Source organism: Phyllobates terribilis, unplaced genomic scaffold (genome assembly GCF_046119375.1).
Source record: "Phyllobates terribilis strain yellow unplaced genomic scaffold, ASM4611937v1 Scaffold_8__6_contigs__length_399053987, whole genome shotgun sequence".
Classification (NCBI taxonomy): Eukaryota; Metazoa; Chordata; class Amphibia; order Anura; family Dendrobatidae; genus Phyllobates; species Phyllobates terribilis.
Window position 1 is genome coordinate 355,960,062 of NW_027362768.1, and position 24,378 is coordinate 355,984,439.

Sequence of the window (24,378 nt, forward strand, 5' to 3'; positions counted from 1 at the left end):
GATGGTTTGGGGTGAGCTGGACCGCAGAGTGATGGCAAAAGGGCCAACAAGTGCTAAGCATCTCTGGGAACTCCTTCAAGATTGTTGGAAGACCATTTCTGGTGACTACCTCTTGAACCTCATCAAGAAAATGCCAAGAGTGTGCAAAGCAGTCATCAAAGCAAAAGGTGGCTACTTTGAAGAACCTAGAATATAAGACATATTTTCAGTTGTTTCACACTTTTTTTGTTAAGTATATAATTCCACATGTGTTAATTCATAGTTTTGATGCCTTCAGTGTGAATGTACAATTTTCAAAGTCATAAAAATACAGAAAAATCTTTAAATGAGAAGGTGTGTCCAAACTTTGGTCTGTACTGTATACTCATTACTTAATTTCTTTTTCTATTTTCTTCTTTCTTACTTACATTTTTCACATTTGCTTATCCCCCCCCCACACACTGTTTATTCATAATAGGTCACTAACATTCATTCATTCACCTTTCACACTTCTGTTTTACGTTTCAGGACATGAGGTTCCTTGTATATTTATTGCGCTGAGCCCAGCCGGCTGTAATTTGACCCTTGTGTTCTAACGTGGAGCGCAGAAGTCGCCATCTTGTTTTGCGCTCCAACGCTGAATGCATACCGCCGTCACTTCTGCCCTATTGATGCGCTCAAGCGAGTCGAGTCACGCGGACCGGATGTGACGTTGTCATGCATGACAATCCCTCTCTCTGTTACCAGCTAATCGCGGCTTGCTATATAGCACTTTGCACCCTTTTTGGCTGACTCCGGCTTAAATACCAACTCTGCCTTTTTGTTCCTTGTCCCTAGTCAAAGCCCAGATGGCGAAACGTGCGTTGGGAGCAGCAGCATGTGTGTGTCGTTTCAGCTCATGCCGGTATGTTAATTTTTTCTGGCGATATGGCACCAGAGAGATCCCGCAGAATCCCACCACTGCCACCACATGTGAAGGATCCACACCTCGCCACCCGCCTGACATCACAGTTACGTCTGATGGATCACATGATATGGATCTGCCCTTTGCACCAACGTGACATTCCGCACCCCCTCGAGGATGCGTAATGTCAGATTGGTACAGTTCTACACAGACACCCCTGTCCACACAGGTACAGGAAGATACCGGGCGTGAGAAGAGGTTGCCCACTCAGTGTCTGACGTGGCACCACACTCGCTCACACCCCTGACAGGCTGAGAGGCCCCTTCCACTAGCCCCAGTGAAACAGAACCTTGTCAGCCTGGTAGAGCTGCTACCAGTTTCTATTAGATATAAGCCCCCCGGTCCATTAACGGGAATTATCGGGCCAGAAACCAGCCCCGGTATCGTGTTAGTTGGACCGTACAATGGACATGAGGATTCGTGGATCGAGATAAAAGATCAGCCCAAAGTTAAACTATATATTTAATCGCCATCACATCGCCTATATACATAAGGATTATAAATACATAATGGTCAGAGATGCAAACACAATAGTAGTGGTACAAAAGATAAAAACAGATATTAAGAGTGAGTTACCAGTCAGATGGAAAGCCTGGCTTGCGGGGGAGGGCTGCCACATGAGAGGCTTGTGGGTCCCTCTGTGGAGATGACTTCCCTCACATGATGTGTTGTCGCAACCTCCCAGAGAAAAAGCCCTGGGCTAGAACTGCAGGAGCTTTTAAACTCTCTGGGTCACTCCCCCTCCTACCCCTTGGACTGGACCTAAATCTCCACCCATGGCCTCCCTCAGCTATAAACTCCAAAAACGAAAATGGGTTATACTTCCTTAATGGACGGTCCTAGGGAGCCGGTTCTGGTGTCATCACGATCCAGGCGGGCCCCTGCTACGCGTGGAGACTAAAGACAGTGACCCTACGGGTCTTCAAAAGGCTGTGTCTAGTATCTCCCCATCCCTACGCGCTAGACTGGGCTGGGAGTAAGGCTGACATTCCCCATTCTCTTGGGATCTTGAAAATCTATTTTATAAATAACTAGGACATATAGCATTTCCATAATTTGGTATTGAATTATAATTGTCTGACACAAAGGGAACGGCATGGCTTGGATCTCCAGGGGGTCTTCCTGTTGAAGCCCACCGCTAGCTGGTGGGGGTGTAATTTCTTGGCTTGGAGCTGCTAAGTGAAATATTTGTCACTCACTCTCTCAGGCCCCCTTCCTCCTTCTTGGCTGTAGAAGTATCCAGTTACAACTGTATGCAGTAGATCTTTATAATCCCCTGCCAAATAGGATACAATGATTGACATGGGATTATATCTACAATATTCTTTACATATTTTGTATTTTTATTGCATCGTTTTATTCTGAGAGCGATAACTTATTTTTCAGCTGATGGAGCTGTATGGTGGTTTCATTTTTGCGGGACAAGATGACGTTTTCAGCGGTACCATTTTTATTTACATTTGTCTTTTTGATTGCGTTTTATTCCATTTTGTGTTCGGCGGTATGATGATAAAGCACTGTTTTTTGCATTTTTTTTTTACACCGTGTTCACTAAATGGGTTAATGAGTGGGACAGTTTTAGAGGTCAGGTCGTTCTGGACGTGGTGATGCCAAATATGTTTACTTTTATCATTTTGTTTTTTTCATAATAATATTTATTTCTGGGTATAATATATTTTTATTCTTTAAGATTTTTTCATTTTGTTTTATATTTTTCCAATTTTTTTTTTTACTTTCTGACACTTTTTTACTTTGTTCTACTATGGGACTTTCATTTTTTTGCAGGCTGATTGCTTGTATAGCATAGGGATGCAGCAGCATCTCTAAGCTATGCAGGCTGTAAGCTCTGCACTGACACAAGTTAGATAGTTAGTGCTCTGCACATGATCTAACAAACTTGCTGGTGCCTGGTGACCCGGATGTAGTCATGAAGACATCGGGTCACCATGGCAACAAACAAGACCACCCCACTGAGGCAGCGAGGGGTCTCCGATCCAAGGTAGGAGGGCCTGTCTTACCTCTGCCTGCTCCCGAAATGCTGCGATCCACTTCAAATCGCAGCATTTTGGGGGTTAATGTGCCGGGTTGCTCCTGGCACAGAATACTGGGTGTCAGCTGTCAGAATCAGCTGACACTCGGAGATGAAGGCGCCAGCACAGCATGTGTGCGGGCGCGATCGCCGAGGTGTAATAATACGTACCTGGTCATTAAGGCCCAGGGCACAGGGATGTCTTATTACGCCTCATGCCAGAAACGGGTTAAAGAAATTTTTGTATGACTGTGACGCTGGATTTCCTGCATTTCCATTGCTGGTGAGCTGGATTTTTCCTATAAAGTCTGTTAGTGCAGTTAATAGTTACCATCCGTTTTCCTCTAGTCAGATAGGTTGAGATCACTTGGACACTAAGTTTGTGTTAAAAAACTCAAAAGAGAATAAAAAAAGTTAGAGAAGACCTCCATGTGTTATACACGTATTTTCCCATCAATATTTTGCCACAAATCAATTTATTGTGGAAAACTCATCATGGCTGGCAAACTGAAATGTTACCAGATTCTCTCATCTGCTCCTCAATGTTTGCTGATCCCTCAGTGCACACGGTGTATAATGCAGTCACAGCACCCGGCACTTACTTCCAGCTGTTAGGAGGTGCTGGGAAGTTTCCTTCAGTTTAATGCTGACTGATATTATAGTGAATGATTCCCAGTGAATAGACCATGCTGGCGATGTGGAGCATTATTCTATTCAGGGGTCGCCCACCCGTCACCTCCAGTGACTCCGCTCAGTAAGCGCTGCAACTGCAAGAACTGGTAATAATCAGTGTGGGGCGTCACATTCCTCCCGCAGCGGCCATTTCATCCATCTGCCACATTCTTACACTGTCTTCTCCACATTTACACCATCTAGTTAGTTAGTTACTTATTTTCTGCCAGAAATGTGAGCTACAATTTTGGTGTAATTTCTGGAGTAGAATGTTAGGCCCCTCCCCTCTCACATAAGCCACACCCCTTTTCAGCTAAGCCACGCCTCTTGTCAGACAAGGCACAGAAAGGGTTTAAAACATGTGAAGCAAATCATGAAATACAGATTTTGCTGCACAGAACTACAGGATTCTGTCATTTAGCTGATAAATCTCTCCCAGTGACTTCTGATTAATATTTAGATTTGTATTGAACATAAACCGCAATCGTATGACCATTAATAGATAACCAGCCTTCTTTATACACGTTCAATTGTTACCATAAGTTATTTTCCCCCAAAATATCTCTGCAGATCCTCTAAATGAATCTATGTAAAATATGAAGAGCTATATATGGAGAGCTATATATGCCCCCACATTATCTGCACAGGGACACATAATATACAGTATTTGGGGAACATTATAGTAAAATGTATTATAGCACTACAACAGCATCCTGTCCCTTTAAATCTTCAGATACTTCTGTCACCATGGTAACTGCATTTCTGAACAACCAATAGGATTGCTCAGTTTGAATTTGGAAAAAAAAAAAAAAAAAGAAGTCAGTCTGTTATATCTCATCCGAGTGTGAAGACAGACACCTGCAGTCAGCGCGAGATTCCAGGTATAAGACGTCTATAAGATAACTGAGGAGCCACATCCCATCACACGCACTCACAGACCACAACCAAGACGTCCTGAGAAATCTGCTCAGCACCAACTTATTATTCCCCAACACACAATAGGATGAGATATCAGGGGGTGAGGCCGCACTCGTCACATCTCCCATCTGGATGGATCCGGCGACTAGATCCCGATATTTACCCCCCGCTCTGCTCCTCCATGGGGAACGGCCCCGGCGCACACAGGATGGCCGCAGTGTAGTATTGCTAGTACTCTGCACGATACCCCGTCCTCCATATATACCACATACTAAAGGGGAGCTCCCAACAAGTTATCACCTATCTGCGGGATAAGATCAGAGTCCGACCACTGGGAACCACCAATCGCCAGAACAGGGCCCTGTTATCCTGTTAGGAGGCAGCGGCAGTACCCTCGCCCAACCACCGAGGGTGCCAGAGAACATTGAGTACAGCTCCTGCAGGCCCCAGAGAGGGTGAATGGAGCGGCGGTGGAGCATGTGCACCTCCTCTACCATCTAACGGGGATAAAAGTTCTGGTGACGGCTGGAGTTCCCAGCGGACGGACCCCACTGATCTATAAGTCATCACCTATCCCAGGTATAAGTGATAACTGGTTCCAACTGAAAATCCCCCTGTAATGGAGCCGACATATGTAACAGTCAGTATCCTATACATTTCCCAATGTTGCCCTTCCCCTGCACCAGAATTTATAGTCAAAACCCCTGCTGACTATTCCTGATGTTTTATAGGATTTGGCTACATTGTCAGTGAAGATGTCAGCAGTCACCATGTGCCCCGGATACGTCCCCCCTGAGGAGATACTGAGAAGACTGGCGTATTGTACGAAGCTTCTCCCTTCTCCCCTCTACAAGAAGGAGCGCCTCATGCCAACCAACCCAGAAGCCCAAAGAAGGTATACTGTAAGGAGAGAAGAACGGCCCGCTCCACCCATAAGCATCCAAGCCAGGGAGAAAAGGAAACGGGAAGAAGAAGAACAAATGGCTCTAAGAGAAATGCTGGACTATCTGGATGAAGAGGAAGACAAGAAAGAAGAGCAGAAGGCGGCAAAGAAGATCAAACTGGACATTAAGCTCCCGAGAAGCAGCACAAGAAGAAGCAGGACCAGGCCGCACAACTTCCACCACCAAGTCAGCCAAGTCTTCCCTATGACAAGAAAGAAGAACATCCTGTGGACCGTCCTGCTGGGACCTCTCTGCCGATAACATCAGATGCGGCATTACCGGCCCATAAGTATAAAAACACCAGTAATAATAATAGCAGGAGAATGGTAATATAGTGGGAATAGATCAGTATTAGACTAACAAGAGTAATTATATTAGTGATAATAAGAAAGTCATAAAAGTAGTAATAAAATATCCGTAGTAATAGTACAGTAGTAGGTGGAATAGCAGTGTGATCCGGGGTCCTAGGACTGATCGCCTTTTCTCGGGGTCAAGAAGGAATTTTTCCCCTGTGACACAAATTGGCTGAATGTGTCCTGGGGTTTTTGCCTTCTTCTGGATCAACAGTGTAGGAATAGGGTAGTATTAATGATAATAGAAAAGTTAGAATAATAGTTATAAAATAGCAGTATTAATAATAGTAAGAATATAAAATAGTTATATCTATAAAAAGAACAAAACACTAAATTAAAATAATTATAGTAGTACCTCAATCAGTAGTGTAAAGTGAAATAGTCATAGAAAAGTTAGAATAGTACTATAAGATAGCAGGACGTAAGTAATAAATATAAAATCTATAAAAAGAACAAAACCTAATCTAAAAGTTAGAATAGTTCTGTAATAAAATAGCGGGATATTAATAATAGTATAATATCTATAAAAAGAACAAAACCCTATATATAAAATAATAATAACTATAGTAGTAGTATAATTAGCACTGCAATATTAATTAGATAACTAGTAATAACATAATTAGGTTTGATCCAGGGTCCTAGGACTGATCGCCTTTTCTCGGGGTCAAGAAGGAATTTTTCCCCAGTGACACAAATTGGCTGAATGTGTCCTGGGGTTTTTGCCTTCTTCTGGATCAAAAGCTTTAGACATAGGGATTTTAGTAATACCATTATTAGAGTCACAAGAGTAATAAAAAAAATGATAAAACTAATAAATAAAGTAAATAATAAAAGGTACATTTTTAATAAATCGTAAAAATGGTAGTAATAATAAGATATTTGTGAGGCCGAGTTCCAGTTAGTAAATAAATTAGTGTTAGGTTAGTGTAGGGACCCATCTGAAGAGGTCGCCTTGTCGTTGGCAGATGGGCTCGCACAATTTGCTCAAAATGTGCGCTAAGAACCTCATATTTACAGTACAGACCAAAAGTTTGGACACACCTTCTCATTTAAAGATTTTTCTGTATTTTCATGACTATGAAAATTGTACATTCACTCTGAAGGCATCAAAACTATGAATTAACACATGTGGAATTATATACTTAACAAAAAAGTGTGAAACAACTGAAAATATGTCTTGTATTCAAGGTTCTTCAAAATAGCCACCTTTTGCTTTGATGACTGCTTTGCACACTCTTGGCATTCTCTTGATGAGATTCAACTTTTGGTCTGTACTGTATATCTATAGTAAATCTAGCAGTAATACCATTCAGGAGATATAGATATACATGTATACGCTCGTTTTGTGAATAACTTTTTGTGCAGCACCACAGCAGCAGGTATACAGGTATAGGGAGCTCACATCTAATGATAGTGTTACAGTGATATTATAGCTGGGCCTTAACGGGAATCTGTCAGCAGGTTTTTGCTATGTAATCTGACAGCAGCATGATGTAGGGACAGAGACCCTGATTCCAGCGATGTACCACTTACTGGGTGCAGCAATTGTGATAGAATCACACTTTTCTCTGTAGCAGAGCTCAGATGTTGAGCCCTGTATAACCCCGAACACACCATTGATTGGCAGCTTTCTATGTACACTGTATATTGACAGAAAGCCGCTAACCAGTGATGGCGGTGTGGTTGGACTAGGAGACATGACATGACATGACATGACAACATCCGGGTCACTAGACAGCAGGAAGATTGTTTGGACATGCCCAGTGCATCTCCAAACAATCTTCACACTGTGCACCGCTGATAGCCTGCATGGCATAGGGATGGTGCTGCATTCCTGTGCCATGCAGGCGATCAGAGAAAAAAAAGTGAAAGTCCCAGAGTGGGACAAAGTAATAAAGTGTATAAACTGTCTGAAAGTAGAAAAAAAAAAAAAAAAATTGCAAAAATATAAAAAAAAAATAAAAAAAATAATCCACCAAAAATAAAAATATAATGTACCCATCAATAAATATTATTATAAAAAAAAACAAAAAAAAAACAATAAAAGTACACATATTTGGTATTGCCGTGTCCGGAACAACCTGACCTATAAAACTGTCCTACTAGTTAACCCCTTCAGTGAACACGGTAAAAAAAAAAAAAAAAAAAACGAAGCAAAAAACAATGCTTTATCACCATACCGCCAAACAAAAAGTGGAATAACACGCGATCAAAAAGACGCATATAAATAAAAATGGTACAGCTGAAAACATCATCTTGTCCCGCAAAAAACAAGCCGCCATACAGCTCAATCAGCCGAAAAATAAAAAAGTTATAGCTCTCAGAATAAAGCGATGCTAAAAAATATTTTTTTCTATAAAATAGCTTTTATTGTGTATAAGCGCCAAACATAGAAAAATGATACAAATGTGGTACCGCTGTAAACGTACTGACCCGAAGAATAAAGCTACCTCATCAATTTTACCACACGCAGAACAGAATAAAAAAAAAAAAACAATTCCTGAATTGTTGGTTTTTGTTTATTCTGCCTCCCAAAAATCGGAATAGAAAGCGATCAAAAAATGTCACGTGCCTGAAAATGGCACCAATAACAACGTCAAGTCATCCCGCAAAAAACGAACCGTCACATGACTGTCTGCCAAAATCTGGAAAAATTATAGCTCTCAAAATATGGCGATGCAAAAACTAGATTTTACAAAAAATGCGTCTTTTAGTGTGTGACAGCTGTCAGTCATAAAAACCCCATATGATTCTGGCATTGCTGTAATCACACCGACCTGAAGAATAAAGTCGTCTAATCACTTATACCGCACAAGGAATGGCGTCAAAAATAAACTCTTGGGTTAGGATTGGGCTAGGGTTAGGGCTGGGTTTGGGGCTAGGGTTGTGCTGGGGCTAGGGTTGTGCTGGGGCTAGGGTTGTGCTAGGGCTAGGGTTGTGCTATGGTTAGGGTTGTGCTAGGGTTAGGGCTGGGGTTGGGATTTTTTTCAAAAGTAAGAAAAAAAGATGACGATATGGTGACTAGTGTTGAGCGCAAGTGCTCGCTACTTGAGTTTGCATCGGGTGCTCTGGTATGCATTGAGTATCGTGGGTATTTGAGTGACATGCTCGAGTCTCTGCCCCATATGCTTCGCGGCCAAAAAAACTTTACGGGGATTGCCTGCCATGCACGAGCGATCCCCGCATGTTTTTTTTTGGGTGTCTAATAACCGTGAAACATGCGGAGCAGGGACTCGAGCATGTCACTCGAGCACACGCTGTACATGGTGCATACCTGAGTACCCGATGCAAACTCAAGTAGCGAGCACTTGCGCTCAAGAATAATGACAACTTATTCAATATGATGACCTAATGTAAACAAATTCTGTGCCGTACCTCTGGGTTCAAAATGTTCACTATACACCTTAATAAAATCCTTGAGGGGTATAGTTTCCAAAATGGGGACACTTGTGGGGGAGCTCCACTGTTTAGGCACATCACGGGCTCTCCAAACACGACATGGTGTCAGCTAACGAATTGAATGGAAAATCGGCTCAAATTGTTAGCGGACGCCATGTTGCGTTTGGAGAGCCCCTGTGTGCCCAAACATTGGAGCTCCCCCACAAGTGACCCCATTTTGGAAACTAGACCCCCCAAGGCACCTATCTAGATGCATAGTGAGCACTTGGAACCCCCAGGTGCTTCACAAATTGATTCGTAAAAATGAAAAAGTGAAAAAAAAAACACTTTTTCATTTTTATGAATCAATTTGTGAAGCACCTGGGGTTCCAAGTGCTCACTATGAATCTAGATAGGTGCCTTGGGGGGTCTAGTTTCCAAAATGGGGTCACTTGTGGGGGAGCTCCAATGTTTGGGCACACAGGGACTCTCCAAATGCAACATGATATCCGCTAACAAATTGTCGGCTCAAATTGTTAGCGGACACCATGTTGCGTTTGGAGAGCCCCTGTGTGCCCAAACTTTGGAGCTCCCCCACAAGTGACCCCATTTTGGAAACTAGACCCCCCAAGGCACCTATCTAGATTCATAGTGAGCACTTGGAACCCCAGGTGCTTCACAAATTGATTCATAAAAATGAAAAAGTGTTTTTTTTTCACTTTTTCATTTTTACAAATCAATTTGTGAAGCACCTGGGGGTTCCAAGTGCTCACTATGCATCTAGTAAGGTGTCTTGGGGGGTCTAGTTTCCAAAATGGGGTCACTTGTGGGGGAGCTCCAAAGTTTGGGCACAGAGGGGCTCTCCAAACGCAACGTGGTGTCCGCTAACAATTTGAGCCGATTTTCCATTCAATTTGTTAGCGGATACCATGTTGCATTTGGAGAGTCCCTGTGTGCCCAAACATTGGAGCTCCCCCACAAGTGAACCCATTTTGGAAACTAGACCCCCCAAGGCACCTATCTAGATGCATAGTGAGCACTTGGAACCCCCAGGTGCTTCACAAATTGATTCGTAAAAATGAAAAAGTGTTTTTTTTTTCACTTTTTCATTTTTACGAATCAATTTGTGAAGCACCTGGGGGTTCCAAGTGCTCACTATGCATCTAGAAAGGTGCCTTGCGGGGTCTAGTTTCCAAAATGGGGTCACTTGTGGGGGAGCTCCAAAGTTTGGGCACACAGGGGCTCTCCAAACACAACATGGCGTCCGCTAATTATTCAAGCAAATTTTACAATCAAAAAGTCAAATGGCGCTCCTTCCCTTCCGAGCCCTGCCGTGCGCCCAAACAGTGTTTTTTCCCCAAATATTCGGTATCTGCGTGCCCAGGGGAAATTGCACAACAAATTTTGGGGTCCATTTTTTCTTGTTACCCCTGTGAAAATAAAAAAAATTGGGTCTAAAGTAACATTTTTGTGAAAAAAGTTAAATGTTCATTTTTTTCTTCCACATTCAAAAAAATCCTGTGAAGCACCTGAAGGGTTAATAAAGTTCTTGAATGTGGTTTTGAGCACCTTGAGGAGTGCAGTTTTTAGAATGGTGTCACTTTTGGGTATTTTCTGTCATAAAGACCTCTCAAAGTGACTTCAAATGTGATGTGGTCCCTAAAAAAATGGTTTTGTAAATTTTGTTGGAAAAATGAGAAATCACTGGTCAACTTTTAACCCTTATAGCTCCCTAACAAAAAAAAAATTTGGTTCCAAAATTGTGCTGATGTAAAGTAGACATGTGGGAAATGTTATTTATTAACTCTTTTGTGTGACATATCTCTCTGATTTCAGGACTTAAAAATTAAAATTTTGAAAATTGCAAAATTTTCAAAATTTTTGCCAAATTTCCGTTTTTTTCACAAATAAATGCAAGTGATATTGAAGAAATTTTTCCACAATCATGAAGTACAATATGTCACAAAAAAACAGTCTCAGAATCAGGGGGATCCATTGAAGCGTTCCAGAGTAATTACCTCATAAAGTGACAGTGGTCAGAATTGTAAAAATTGGCCTGATCATTAACGTGCAAACCACCCTCGGGGCTTAAGGGGTTAAAGAGAGCAGAAAAAATTGTGGACAGTAAAAATAGACTGGATCTAATTGATCTGTCTAGGGCAAGGATTAATCGCAATGATATTACAGCACATAAAAATCGAAATGTTATTTCCTTTTGATATAGTTCACAATTTCAACTGATTAAAAATATAATACCGAAACATCTTCCCATTTTATATGAGGATACTGTATTATCTAAAATTCTTGATTCTGGAGTTCTGGTGGTGGCAAAAAAAGCGCAAACAATAGGGGGGCTATTAGCATCTAGTCGCCCAAATAATCTACAAAAACGGCATACCTGGCTTAATTGTAAAGGGTTTTACAAGTGTGGTTACACCAGATGCGGCATTTGTCGCTATGTAAAAATCACTAAAAACTTCACTAATGCTGATTCTAGTGAAACACACAATATAAAAAGCTATCTGAATTGCAACAGTAATTATGTGGTTTACATCATAAGATGTGCCAGCTGCGATCTGTTATATGTGGGATGCATTATAAGAAAATGAAAACAGCGAGTGGCAGAACATCTTTCTGATATTTTTAATGTCACTAATCATAACATTTCTTGTGCCTCCTGACATTTTATTGAGCAGCATAATAGAGAGACATCCTCATTTCAGGTCTTTGGCATTGAAAAACTTACCTTTGATCCTCGGGGCGGGGATAATAGGAGACGCCCACTCGATCGAGAAGCATTTTGGATGTATCATCTGAACACTTGCCAACCGAATGGACTAAATTTACGGAGGGAACTACTGTTCCATTATAGCGAGTAACTTGTCTATGCATATGTGATTTCTTCTTTGTCATGTGATTGCTTTTACTATGCATATACTCTGCAAATTGGTTTTATATTTTTGTATGCAAATTTATGTATCATGTGACTTCCATTTTGTATGTGATTGGTGAACAATGGTTTATATACCATGGGTATGCCATTTGCAAGCCAGTCTTGACAAAGAACGCATCTTTAGGGTTCGAAACGCGTTGCCCTGGCTACACTATGTGACTATGAAATCTGTTTTTAAAGAGCTTTTTTCACAATAAAGAAACCTATTTTTTGAACTATTCATGAAGCTGGTAATCCTTTCTCCTTATCCTGCATATTTTTGTAGAGATAATTCATTACAGGTCTAGATCCCTCCAGTCCTTTGAGGACTTTTTATCCAAATTTTCCCAGTCCTTTGAGGACCTTTCATCTAAATTTTCCTTCCATGTTGAAGCAGATATCACTACTTTCAAATTCACCACTTTGGTTCCTCTTTACTTCAATATACCCGAGTTTCTATTTCAACTAGGTTTGAGAGAATATGCAGAGTGGGATCCTCGACTAAGGGTCTAATCTTAGTCATCTACATACTTCATCCCTCACCAAAATACTTAGCTAGACCCCCATATATACATGTATTAATACTACTATTATTTCTTTACTTACTGCAGGGTATTTGCTCATTGTTTTATCCTAAGTTTTGTTTGGTAATGCTTTTATTCTGTGTACATACATTGCACAATACAACTTCTTCTGGCTCGTTGGCTGGGAGGCATTGGACTTGGGGAGCGTCAGTATTGGTGGGTTTATTATTTTCTATGTCTGCAATCCATTAGGCAAATAAAAATTAATTATTGACAAATTGTTTAAAGGGTTATTTTACGAAAACTCTGGAAGAGGTGATATCCATAAATAAAATTTATTCTGCGATACGGGCCTCCCCATCATGTAAATGCCCGGGCCCAGATGGCTTTACGCCGGCATTTTACAAACAGTTTAGAGAGCAACTCTCTCCAATAATGGCTAAAACATTTAATGCAATTGATGGAAATGCTGGATTTGTCCCCCAATCTATAGAGGCACATATTAATGTTCTCCCCAAGCCAGGAAAAGACCCCTCAATAATTGCTCATTTTAGACCAATGTCTTTATTAAATATAGATATTAAATTATTTTCAAAAATCTTGGGCCGATAGGTTAGCTCCTTTACTCCCCTCTTTAGTTAATAATGATCAAGTAGGCTTTGTCAAAGGATGAGAAGCTAGGGACAATACTATTAAGACACTACTCATTATTTCTATAGCAAGAATTGAGTCTACTCCACTAAGTCTTCTATCTATAGGCGCAGAGAAGGCTTTTGATAGAGTTCACTGGGGGTTCATGGAGGAAGCTTTAAGACAGATAGGTTTGGGCCCTTGCTACCTACAGAAAATTATGGCACTATATAAAAGCCCAACAGCAAGAGTGAGAGTAAATAATTATCTTTCTGCTCCATTTGCAATTAACAATGGAACTAGACAAGGGTGCCCCCTATCTCCATTGCTATATGTAGTGGTAATGGAGCATCTGGCCAATGCTCTCAGAAATAATCCCAATATTCATGGATACAAGGTGAGATCTAAGTCTTATAAAGCAGCTCTGTATGCAGATGATTTACTTCTCTATATATCCCAACCACAAATAACATTTCCAATGACTCTAAAAGAATTTGATAGGTTTGGATCAGTCAGTAATTTTAAATTCTAGAGGCCTTGAACATATCTCTCCCACAGACTGAAGTCTCACAACTTATGACTAAATTTCCATTTAAATGGCAGAAAGAATCATTGAAATATTTAGGGGTCCATATTCCCTCAGATCCTAATAAATTATTTGCGCTTAACCATCAAGCTTTACTGAATAGAACATATAGAGATCTATTGAAATATGGTAAATTGAAGCTATCTTGATTTGGAAGAATGAACGCCATCAAAATTGACATTTTACCTCGTTTCTTGTACATTTTTCAAACAGTCCCGATCTCTCCTCTCCATAGTTTCTTTCGTAGACTAAGATTAGCTATGATTAAATTCATTTGGTGTAAGATTAAACCTCGCATAAACATACAGACACTCTCTCGTCATAAATCAATGGGTGGTGCAAGCCTTCCAAATTTCAAGAGATATTTTCAGGCCTCTGCCTTGCTGAGGATCCTAGATTGGCACTTTTATGCAGACACTAAACAATGGGTGGGGGTGGAACAGGAAGGCTTAGAAGTCCCTCTACCACATCTACCATGGTGTCAAGAAGACTCAGTGACCTTGGTCAAGTGCAAATTAACTAGGGAAACACTTAGAACATGACATTCACTGAGGAAAAAGTGTTTCCAGATAAAACTATTAGTCCACTCACATCAATATTTTATAACCTTTCCTTTCTTCCCGGATATCTACGGGGGTCCTTCCTCGGTCGGAGGGCAGTGGAGGACACCTGATTGTTTCAAATATTGGAAAATGGTATGATACCTTCTTTTGTATCTTTACAAACAAAGTCTCCAAATGTGAAAATCAAATGGTTTGAATACTTGCAAATACAATCCCTTCTAGTAGCACATAACCCTAATGTAAATTCGCTCCCAAACTACACCTGCTTTGAGAACATGTTCCTTCAGGAAAATGGACCGACTCACTCTATTTCTGTGATCTGTGAGGGATTGGGTAGAGAGGAGGGAATGGAGAAGCTGGCATATCAGCGAGCATGGGAGAGGGACTTGGGGATTAGTTTGTCCCCTCTTGAATGGGCAAAAGGGTTCCTCTTCACACATACGCTCACTAATGCTGGGAGTGCACAAGAGAAGAACTATAAAATACTTACACAATGGTATCACTACCCATCTAAATGACATGCAATGTTCCCTACAGTTTCAGAAATGTGTTGGAGATGTGAATGTGAAGTGGGTTCCATGATTCCTATCTGGTGGGAGTGCTCTAGAATGAAACCATTTTGGGAGAAGGTATTCGATAATTACCAACGTATCACAGGTAACAGAGTAACAAGGTCTCCCCAAATAGCTCTCCTGTCAATTCTCCTTTCTTCAATAGGTACTTAAAAGAAAGACCTACTTCGATTTTGCTTTACAACGGCAAGGACGGTAATCCCGCGGTTTTGGAAACTTAAAAACCCACCTAGTATATTGGATTGGTACAATGAAATGGTGAATTTATGTAGAATGGAAGAACTTTCTGCAGAATTTAATGGAACCAATGATAAATTCAGAAGGGTTTGGAGTGGTTGGATTCTGTTTCAGGATTCACATAATTATCATACTATGTTTTAATAGTTTCAACAGATTTATGTTATTGTGCTCATAATCAGCTACGTGGGCATAAGGACCTCCTCCCCCTCCCATCCCTTGTCCCTATGTCTTTTCTCTCTCTTTTTCTTTCTTCTCTTTATATGATTTCTTCAGACATAATATAGAAGTTACCTCAACATAAGAACCTCTTATTGCTGATTATTACATAAACAATATGATGTTCAAGGTATTACAATGTGAATTGATATTGAAAGAGGTGATCTCATTGGAACTGTGGACATTTTCCATATTGTTATGTTTTCTTCAAATTCAATATATTTTTTGATTTGCAAAATGTTTAACAATCAATAATTAATGTTTAATTAATGTTTAATAAAACATATTGAACATGTAGCACCCCGAGGACTCGGCTGCTACAGGGGTATTGCACCTCGATCCAGAGGTGTGGTATTCCACTCCCGGGTAAGGATGGAGGGTGGAACTGAGCTCAGCTAGTTGCATGCACTACACTCATCCCATTTCCGGGGGACAGAACAACGGTACTCCCACCAGATAGATGTGCAGGTACGACAGCGTCTGTCCCTGGCTGGAGTGGGAGGGGGGGAGGAACATCCCAGTAGTGTAGGAGCAGTCAGGGGAGGGACTCTGGGCATAGGAAGGAGCCCATTGGGTGCTAGTCACCTGGGCTCGGGTGTCAGAGGGAGTATAAGAGGTGGGCACCATCTTTAGACAAGGTCCTGTTCAGAGGAGAGTCTGTTCAGAGAGGAGCTCAGCCAGAGAGGGCTGAGGGGGGGAGCTGTGGCTCCGTCTGGGCCCAGCTCCAGAGCCAGGCCTGAAGCAGAGAGAGGAAGAAAAGGGAACACAAGGAAAGGCCCAGAGACGCAAGCAGAGGGAACCCTGAGATCCCACGAGTGAACCAGAACGGGTGAGGGGTTGGCAGAGAAGGGTACTGGATCCCAAGCTGGTGGAGGCAAATCATCCTTAGCCAGAAACCGGAGGTCGTGGTCAAGCTTTGGCACGACCCCTCGCCACATCCACCAGGAAGGCACGCCACATAGGGTCAGGAAAACCGGAGAGAGGTTTTGCCCCATAAGGCCCGAGGAAGCCGGACATAGGTGGGTCCCTGGTGAGGACGGCCTGTAGGAAGGACGAGAGGGGAGCTCAGGACCACGCTCTGGAACTGCCTGGGAGTTGGCCGAGTCCCGCACCTGGTGGACGCAGCACGGCTCGGGTGGTCACCCTTGGCCGAAGTGACCGGAGCAACACCTGTGAGTAAAAGCCTTGAAACTGCACCACACGTCTCTGAGCTTCCTTGCTGCACCATCACTACCACTATCATTCACATCTGCTGCCCTGGGGCCATACCCCTCCCGTTGGGGGTTATACCATCTACGCTGCACAACCATAACACCGGCCTCAGTGGACTGCCCTGCAGCGGCGGCTTCATCGCCGCATTCAACGGGTGGCGTAGTCGAACATTCTAATATCTACTGCTAAATACTGCCACTCAGTTTGACTCCCTGGGCACGGACCAGGTCACCGCCACGAGACTACTACCCCTATCTGATCCGGCTCCGGGTAAGCCCCCGTGCGCGCGATGCCACACGACTCAGGCCCAGGGGCGCGTCAAACATAAAGGGTAATTTTAACTTTGGAAACAATTCTCTATCCGATGGGGTAGAAGATAACTGTTCAACTACTGGGACCCCCACTGATCCTGAAAGACAGGGCTCTGAAGTGCCCGGTGTGAATGGAGTCCTGGTCAGTCATGTGCACTGCCACATCATTAACAGATGACTCCTCCAAAGGAGTGGTAAGGGGCATGAACAACTAAAGCAAAATTTGTTAAACCGTTCATTGCCCCTTGTTTGGGGTGGGGTTATAGTTTATGGCCTGGTAGGGTTTGAGTCACAGTCTGACCCTGATTCAGGGTGTGTGCAGAGCAGGATATCAGTCAAGCAGGAGGGAGTGATTACAGCGACCTCACTGTGTAGTGAGCACTGACTATTCATTACCCCAATGACTGGAAGCAGAAGCTGCAGGGAGAATATAACGTCATTTTCTCCCTGTAGCTGCACTTCCAATTAGACTGCAGCACATGTGTAAATTGTTATTTACCAGCAGGTTCAAATAATAGCAGCAGGTAAATACTATTTTATATAATCGTTTAACCTGTATCTCTGTGTTTTGAGAAGAAAATAAATAATGATTTTTATTGTATTAATTATTCCATTTATAATGAAAAAATATAAATGAGCGTGCAAGTAAAGTTCTTTCAATAAAACACAAGTGCCTGAATATTAACTGTAGAGAAATCAAATCATATCTCTTCCCATGTGTACATTCACACCAGTGTATTGTCCGAGTGCTATGGCCTATGGCTGGGCAAAAGAATCGGTATCCCATACTGATCATCTGTTTTGCATCTAATTTATACAGACACGTTGGTCTTGTAAACTTTTTTAACTGGTGATTTATAAAACAGATGCCATACAGATGTATAAAAGGACGTACAGATAATATACGGATAATATACAGATGACAATAACGATGAAAAATCATTCTTTTTTAATGGATGAAAATCGGAAGATTTTTTCTGCACTTGTGTGAACTTAGCCTATGATCCATCCAGCGATTCCAGAACAACATTCAGAAAACATTAATTATTTTCCTGGGACTTTGGGTGTTATCAAAATAACTCTGCTCTGGGAATCTGTATGTAATATAAAAAAACTTTTTCAGATAGTTAACATTAAAATTCTCCAATGTGCCCGGCCAGCAGAATCCTATGGCCCTTAATAATGATTAGGTACAGTGACGTACCGTCCTATATAATGGACACAGACTATTTCTTAAGCACTTTGGAAGACTTCACTTGGCAACCCGTTTTCCTTTTGGCTTCTATTGATATTAAAAGTCTGTACACCAGGATTCCCCAGGACGGGGGTCTCCATGCGGTCCAAGACATTCTGATTAACCCAAATACAAATGAACAATTCATTGTATTTATGAGCGAAGCATTACATTTCATACCTACTGCTAATGCTATTAAATTCAATAATAAATGGCATCATCAGCAGTTCGGCACCGCGGTAGGATTCTTCGTCACATGTATTTGCACCGCTATTTTATGTCCGTTTTTGAAAATAATTATATTTTAATCTAAAGTCATCCGTTCATCAGATTTATTTGTATTTTTTGCTGTTTTGTGGACGACATTTTTCTGATATGTTCCGGTACAGACTCACAACTTAACCAGTTTATTAATGATTTAAATAATGTTAAAAAAATGTATATGAAATTTACTAGCAAGTTTAGTGATATCAGAATAGAATTATTAGAGATTTCAGTCTCTATAATAAACAATGAAATCATTACTAAAAACTACAGAAAACTAGTCTTTCCGGCAATAAGAAAGTGCACATGCTCCACATGTAGAAAATCCAATCCATACAGTCACTTCTTGTGAATGCGATGTATATATAATATTATGGAGAATTTCATGGAACAGGACACATAATTAAAAGAAAGATTCACAAAAAGATGGTACCCAAAAAATGAATCCCAGAAGCTCTGAATGGAGTAAGCTCCAATTGCCTTTTATATTCTAAAGATGAAGAAAGAAGAATAGAAAATCACTTTTGCTTTTCTGTTAAACACCGTCCCTTACCTGCGTCTATAAAATCAGTTATTTATAAAACTATTGGCATATAATTGAAAACTATCCAGATTATAAAGTAGTGGCCTGAAACGCAATTGCAATAAAAAAATACATTTTAGTGAGGAGCCGCTTTAGTGATAGGAAAACCACCTGGTTAGAAAAATCCGCACCAAACGGAAATTACAGATGGGGCAATTGCACAATATGTGATTATAATGCGAAAACGAACTACATCAGACTGTGAAACATAACGCATCAGGGTAATGAGTTTATTTCATGCCAATAAACATCATAGTCTATGTCCTGCTCTGTGAATGAGGAGCGTTTTATATAGGAAGAACAATACGTAACCTACAGGTCTAAACAAAAGGAACATTTTAAATCAATTAATACAGGAGCTTTTTCTTCTCATTTAATCGAACATATAAACACCAAGAAGGGAAAATTAATATATTACAGTTTGCAGGTTTAGAAAAGGTTCCACCACCACTCGGGGGTGGTGACAGACATAAGATCCTATTAAGAAAAGAAGCATAATGGATCCTCCATACTAACACATTAGGACCTCTGGGGTTAAATGCTAAATTTGACATGAGAGTGTTCTTCTAATTCATATTTTGTCCACTTGACCTTCCTCTATCGAATGCAGCAGAATAAGTTTCTACCATGACACTTTGTAGCAGGGCGTATATAAGGCATACACTGATGTCATGATAGACTCGGGCCAGATGAAGCGTTAGTCACAGTGCGAAACGGCCGATACATTTTCATGTTGCCTGTGTGCACATCCCATCCACCGCTGCACAGAAATAAAGTATATGGGCATTTTACTTCCAGGGTGACTGACATGCTTTTATCTTTTCTTTGAAGATCCTGTATGTGGACTACACCTTTCAGAGTGTCCAGCACTGACCTTGTGGTCGTATGTCCTGGGAGATCCATTATATACATGACATGGCTGCTCTTCCAGTGCAGCCAAGTGATCCATAGTGCTGACCAATTTCTTTTTACTTTTTTCCTCGCAGTAATAATACAGTAACATTACATCCATAGAGAGATAAAGCCATGAAACTACATCATCCTGTGGCTACTGCAGGGTATTACATCAATGTGGACAAAACACCACAGTATAAAACCCACTGGAGAATGTAGAGATTTATATACTCTTGTATGTAGATGAAATGTCAGTGTGGCCTCTACACAACACAGGGCTGTGGATAGCGGCAGTAGGAGGCAGAATGTGAAATATAAGGATTAGTTCCTATTTTCATTCATGTACATCACTGCAGATATACACCCATCAGCCATAACATGAACACCACCTGCCTAATATTTTGGGTACTTTGGAGACCTCAGTGATGTTTGCCGTGTAGCAGGGGGCATTCTCCTAATGAAAGGGTCCTCTGCCAGTAGGGAACATGGCTGCCATGAAGGGAGATACTCAGTTTTAGATGAGTCCTGGGACATAATATCAGGTTGGTAAATTCACCTTAGTTTAGTGAACAGGACGGTGAGGGGAGGACACAGAAACATTCACCTCGTGGGCAATATGGGCCTGAAAACACCGGTATTTACTTGTCTTGACCTGTGTTGTGGTGTCATATACTGGAGCACAGAACTATTTCTCTTATACTTATTTATTTGGGAAATCACTGTTCCTCTTCCATCTGCAATCTTTACGTGTACCCTAATGTTACAATATATTATTTCTGCTGCTATATTTAGGCGATTTGGTGTCCTCCTTACTATATTCTGTAACACTGCTGTGTTCCTCCATCGCCGATTGTTATTTTAATATGTCTTTGTGCATATGTTGTTTTTAATCAGATCATGCCCAGCAATTTTGTATATCTAATAAAGATACATTTATTTATTAAACTTTATATTTGTTGGTGCATCGGTCCTTGTTTTTTTTCTAGGTGCTCAGTTTTTTGGACAGTTAGATGCACAACATTTAGGACCCATCAGTAGAATCTTAAAAAAGGTATGTTACACTGCAAAACAAAACTTTTCTCATACTGGGTTATCTGATTATGTCAAACTTAGACCTTCAGCGGTTGATGACATCATCGCTTACGCTCTGACTGATGATGTCACAATGGCGATGATATCACAATACTATGGAATTGTAAAGTTAAGATTCCACTATCACTTTTCTTACTTTACCTTCAACTGTTGAAGAGTGAGGACGACTTTTGTATACTTAGCAAATTCTTTTTCATTGATATTAACTTATCATGGGAAGTAAAAGGAAGTGTGGTGAGGAGAATAAGAGGAGCGCTAAAAAGAGATGCATGGAAGAGAGTTTTTCTCAGAGAGGAGAAACTTCTCAGGACATTGTACAGGATGTACCTGTTGAGAAGACAGAAGATCCCTGTACAACATTTTTTGGGCATCCTCTACAGAAAAAGACCCTTAAGAAGGGGAAAAGAAGAGGGAACACATCTCCTGAGAAGGCAGATGAAGCCCCAAATAAGAGAGGGAGAATGATGGAATCTGAGAGTGGAAAGGATGATACCTCTGAAATAAGGTTTAGCGGGTCAGCTAAAACCAGGAGCTCTCACAAACATCAAGAGAGTGGTGAAGATCTAAGTTGTAGAGAACAACTTAAGAGAAAGAGGACATCTGACACTCAGACCACTACAAAGAGAAGACGTGAGAATGACAAAGCCATCTACCAAGCTCCAGAAGGTAAATTCTATAGTCATTAAGTCACAGACCACATCCATGTTTTATATAGTGTTCATTTATTTTACAAAATGTAACCTAATGACATAATCGTATCCCGTACATCTTACCATGTACATCAGAGCTCTCCACCTTCTATACTTGGGGCTCTCTGGCCGGAACATGGTGGTATCCAGCTTCATCATGTTCAAAGTTCATGACTGGGTTAAAATAATTGTCAATTTATTGTAGCATTAAATGCGAGTGCGACAGTAAGATTAATTGTTAATTCTAATGTTTTTCTTTCTAGGAGTAATTGGTGCACAGACCACAAGCATTTCAGACCCAGTGACTGCCCGTATTTCCCTGGAGAGTTTCACCTTTACCAGGAAGCTTGGAGAGGGCAGCTTTGGCAAGGTGATGCTGGCCACACATAAAACCAGCGGACATCAGCTGGCGATCAAGATGGTCAAGAAGAGGGAATTGGTGGAGAACGCTAGAGACGCCATCCGCTTAGAGAGAGAGGTCCTGGAAATCACTGGAGAGAGCAGATTCTTCACACACGCCTATGGCACCTTCCAGACAGCGGTAAGAGACTCCTTTCCTTCTAGAAATCCCCCCTTTCCCCCCATCATGTTTAGTTGCTTCCATTAGAGTGCAAATCCAATCTTTGCCAGTGCAAATGAAAAGATCTGCTGTGTGCCCTTGCCGCCATTACTGATGACTATCGTTAGTGGATTTTGACTGAATCTTGAACTCGTACGCCTCCAGAGTTTGCAGATCATGGGGACATTTTTTCCTGAACATACAGTATAGTTCCCTGAACCATGGTAAATGTTATCAGGATGTAAAAAAGCCACATTATTTACCATCATCTTCCCTCCTTTCACACAGGACTATGCATTTTATGCCATGGAATATCTGAGTGGTGGCGACTTGACTGCATTTATCAATTCCAGAGCCCCCCTGGATGTCTGCACGACCAGGTAAGAGAACAGCAGCTCTGTGACATCTGTGGCCGCTGTCTCCCATCATAGTTATTAGTGGTTCTATAGAAGTATTAATGCTGATAGGATTTTTTTTCTTCCTTCTCAGGTTCCTTGCAGCAGAAATCTTGAGTGGACTAGAGTTTCTCCACAGCCAGGGGATTATTCACCGGTAATAAGTCATTTCTTTTTTATACATAGGAGAAGGTTTACTTTGTTAAATTGTGAAATGTGCCAGAACTAAGTAATCCGAATAATAGGTGGTGTAACGTCAGACAAAAGTCACTAAAGATGCTCCAAATTTACTGTGATGAAATTTGGTGTGTTTTCAGACAGTCTGGTATACGTCTACACAAGACGGAATTAGTAACTCTGCCCCCCAGTGTTTAGTGAGTGGTCCTGTGCAGCCGCCCCCACAGCAACCCAAGCACTACAACTGATCCACGTCTGATTCACAGAACTATTTTTCTTTCTTTTTTCAGGGATTTAAAACCAGACAACATCCTTCTGGACAGCGATGGACACGCTAAGATCGCTGATTTCGGCCTTGCTGCAATGAATGTATTTGGCTCTCAGAAGATCAGTGACTTTGCCGGCACTCCCGGCTATATGGCTCCTGAGGTGACTATGTGACTACTGATATCTCATATCTTATTATCCACCTGTGATCTTCACTTACTGTGGAGCTTGTGCAATCACAGACCCATCACCACAGCGGCCCACATTTACTAATGCTGTCTAATAAATGGACTGTGTAAGGGCCCCTATACATATAAGACTAAAGTCAGCCGAACCTACCAATATCACAGGGTTCAGCCAATGGTCTAATGTGTATGAGGACCTCTCAAGTCTTCACCCGGGAGGAGAAAAACACGGCACATCGGATTTCCAATGACCGATCTTTTGTTCTTCGGAGGAGTCTAGCAGCTTCTTTCTCATAGAGAACAAAGGAGCTCTCGCCCGAGCCGTGCATTCCTGTTTATGGGGGAGGTAGCTAACAACGATCTTTTGGCCAACACCTATGTAATGTTTATGGGGGCTTAGGAGTGGAGGAACACTACCGGTAAACCTGGCCACGGTTGTTTTGTCTCCCAGAATGGAAAATATACTAACTTATCATTTTAATCTGATTTTTCCACAGATGCATCGTCAGAAGCCCTTTAATTACACGGTCGACCTGTTCTCTTTTGGGATCACAGTCTTCCAAATGGCCACAGGATCTTACCCGTTCTATACTGGTCGGAATCGACTAAGGATTAAGCGTTCAGTGCAGCATGATAAACCTCGCTATCTGAACACCATGGATTCTAACATCAGGGACATCATAGAGACAGTGAGTAATTAGACACTTATATCTGGAGACACAGAACAGATAGGACTGTCATGAGTTGTGATAACACGCTGAATATTTCATCACCGTTGTGTTGGGTATTTCAGCTTTATCCAATACAAGTGATTGGGACAACGCTGCAGCCCCCGGCACAGCCCCTCCTATATGTACAGAGTTCTTATGTACAGCCTTATTCATATTATAAAGAGGCCGCGGAGCTCACCAAAATCTCTTCAAACAGCTAATCATCATGATCATTGGGCATCGGCCCCCGTCTGATCTACTACAGACGGCCTATCCTGTCCTATCTTAACCTGTCCTATCGTATCC

At 41.5% G+C, this 24,378-nt stretch overlaps 1 protein-coding gene across 1 annotated transcript in view; it reads left to right on the forward strand.

The window, feature by feature from the left end:
- LOC141157769 (dynein axonemal heavy chain 12-like) overlaps nucleotides 1-22,048 on the forward strand; it is a 189,969-nt gene extending 167,921 nt beyond the window's left edge. Inside the window, exon 6 of the mRNA XM_073645298.1 lies at nucleotides 22,043-22,048. Within this exon, the coding sequence (XP_073501399.1) occupies nucleotides 22,043-22,048 (6 nt within the window). The remainder of the gene's footprint in view (nucleotides 1-22,042) is intronic.
- The last annotated feature ends 2,330 nt before the right edge of the window (nucleotides 22,049-24,378 follow it).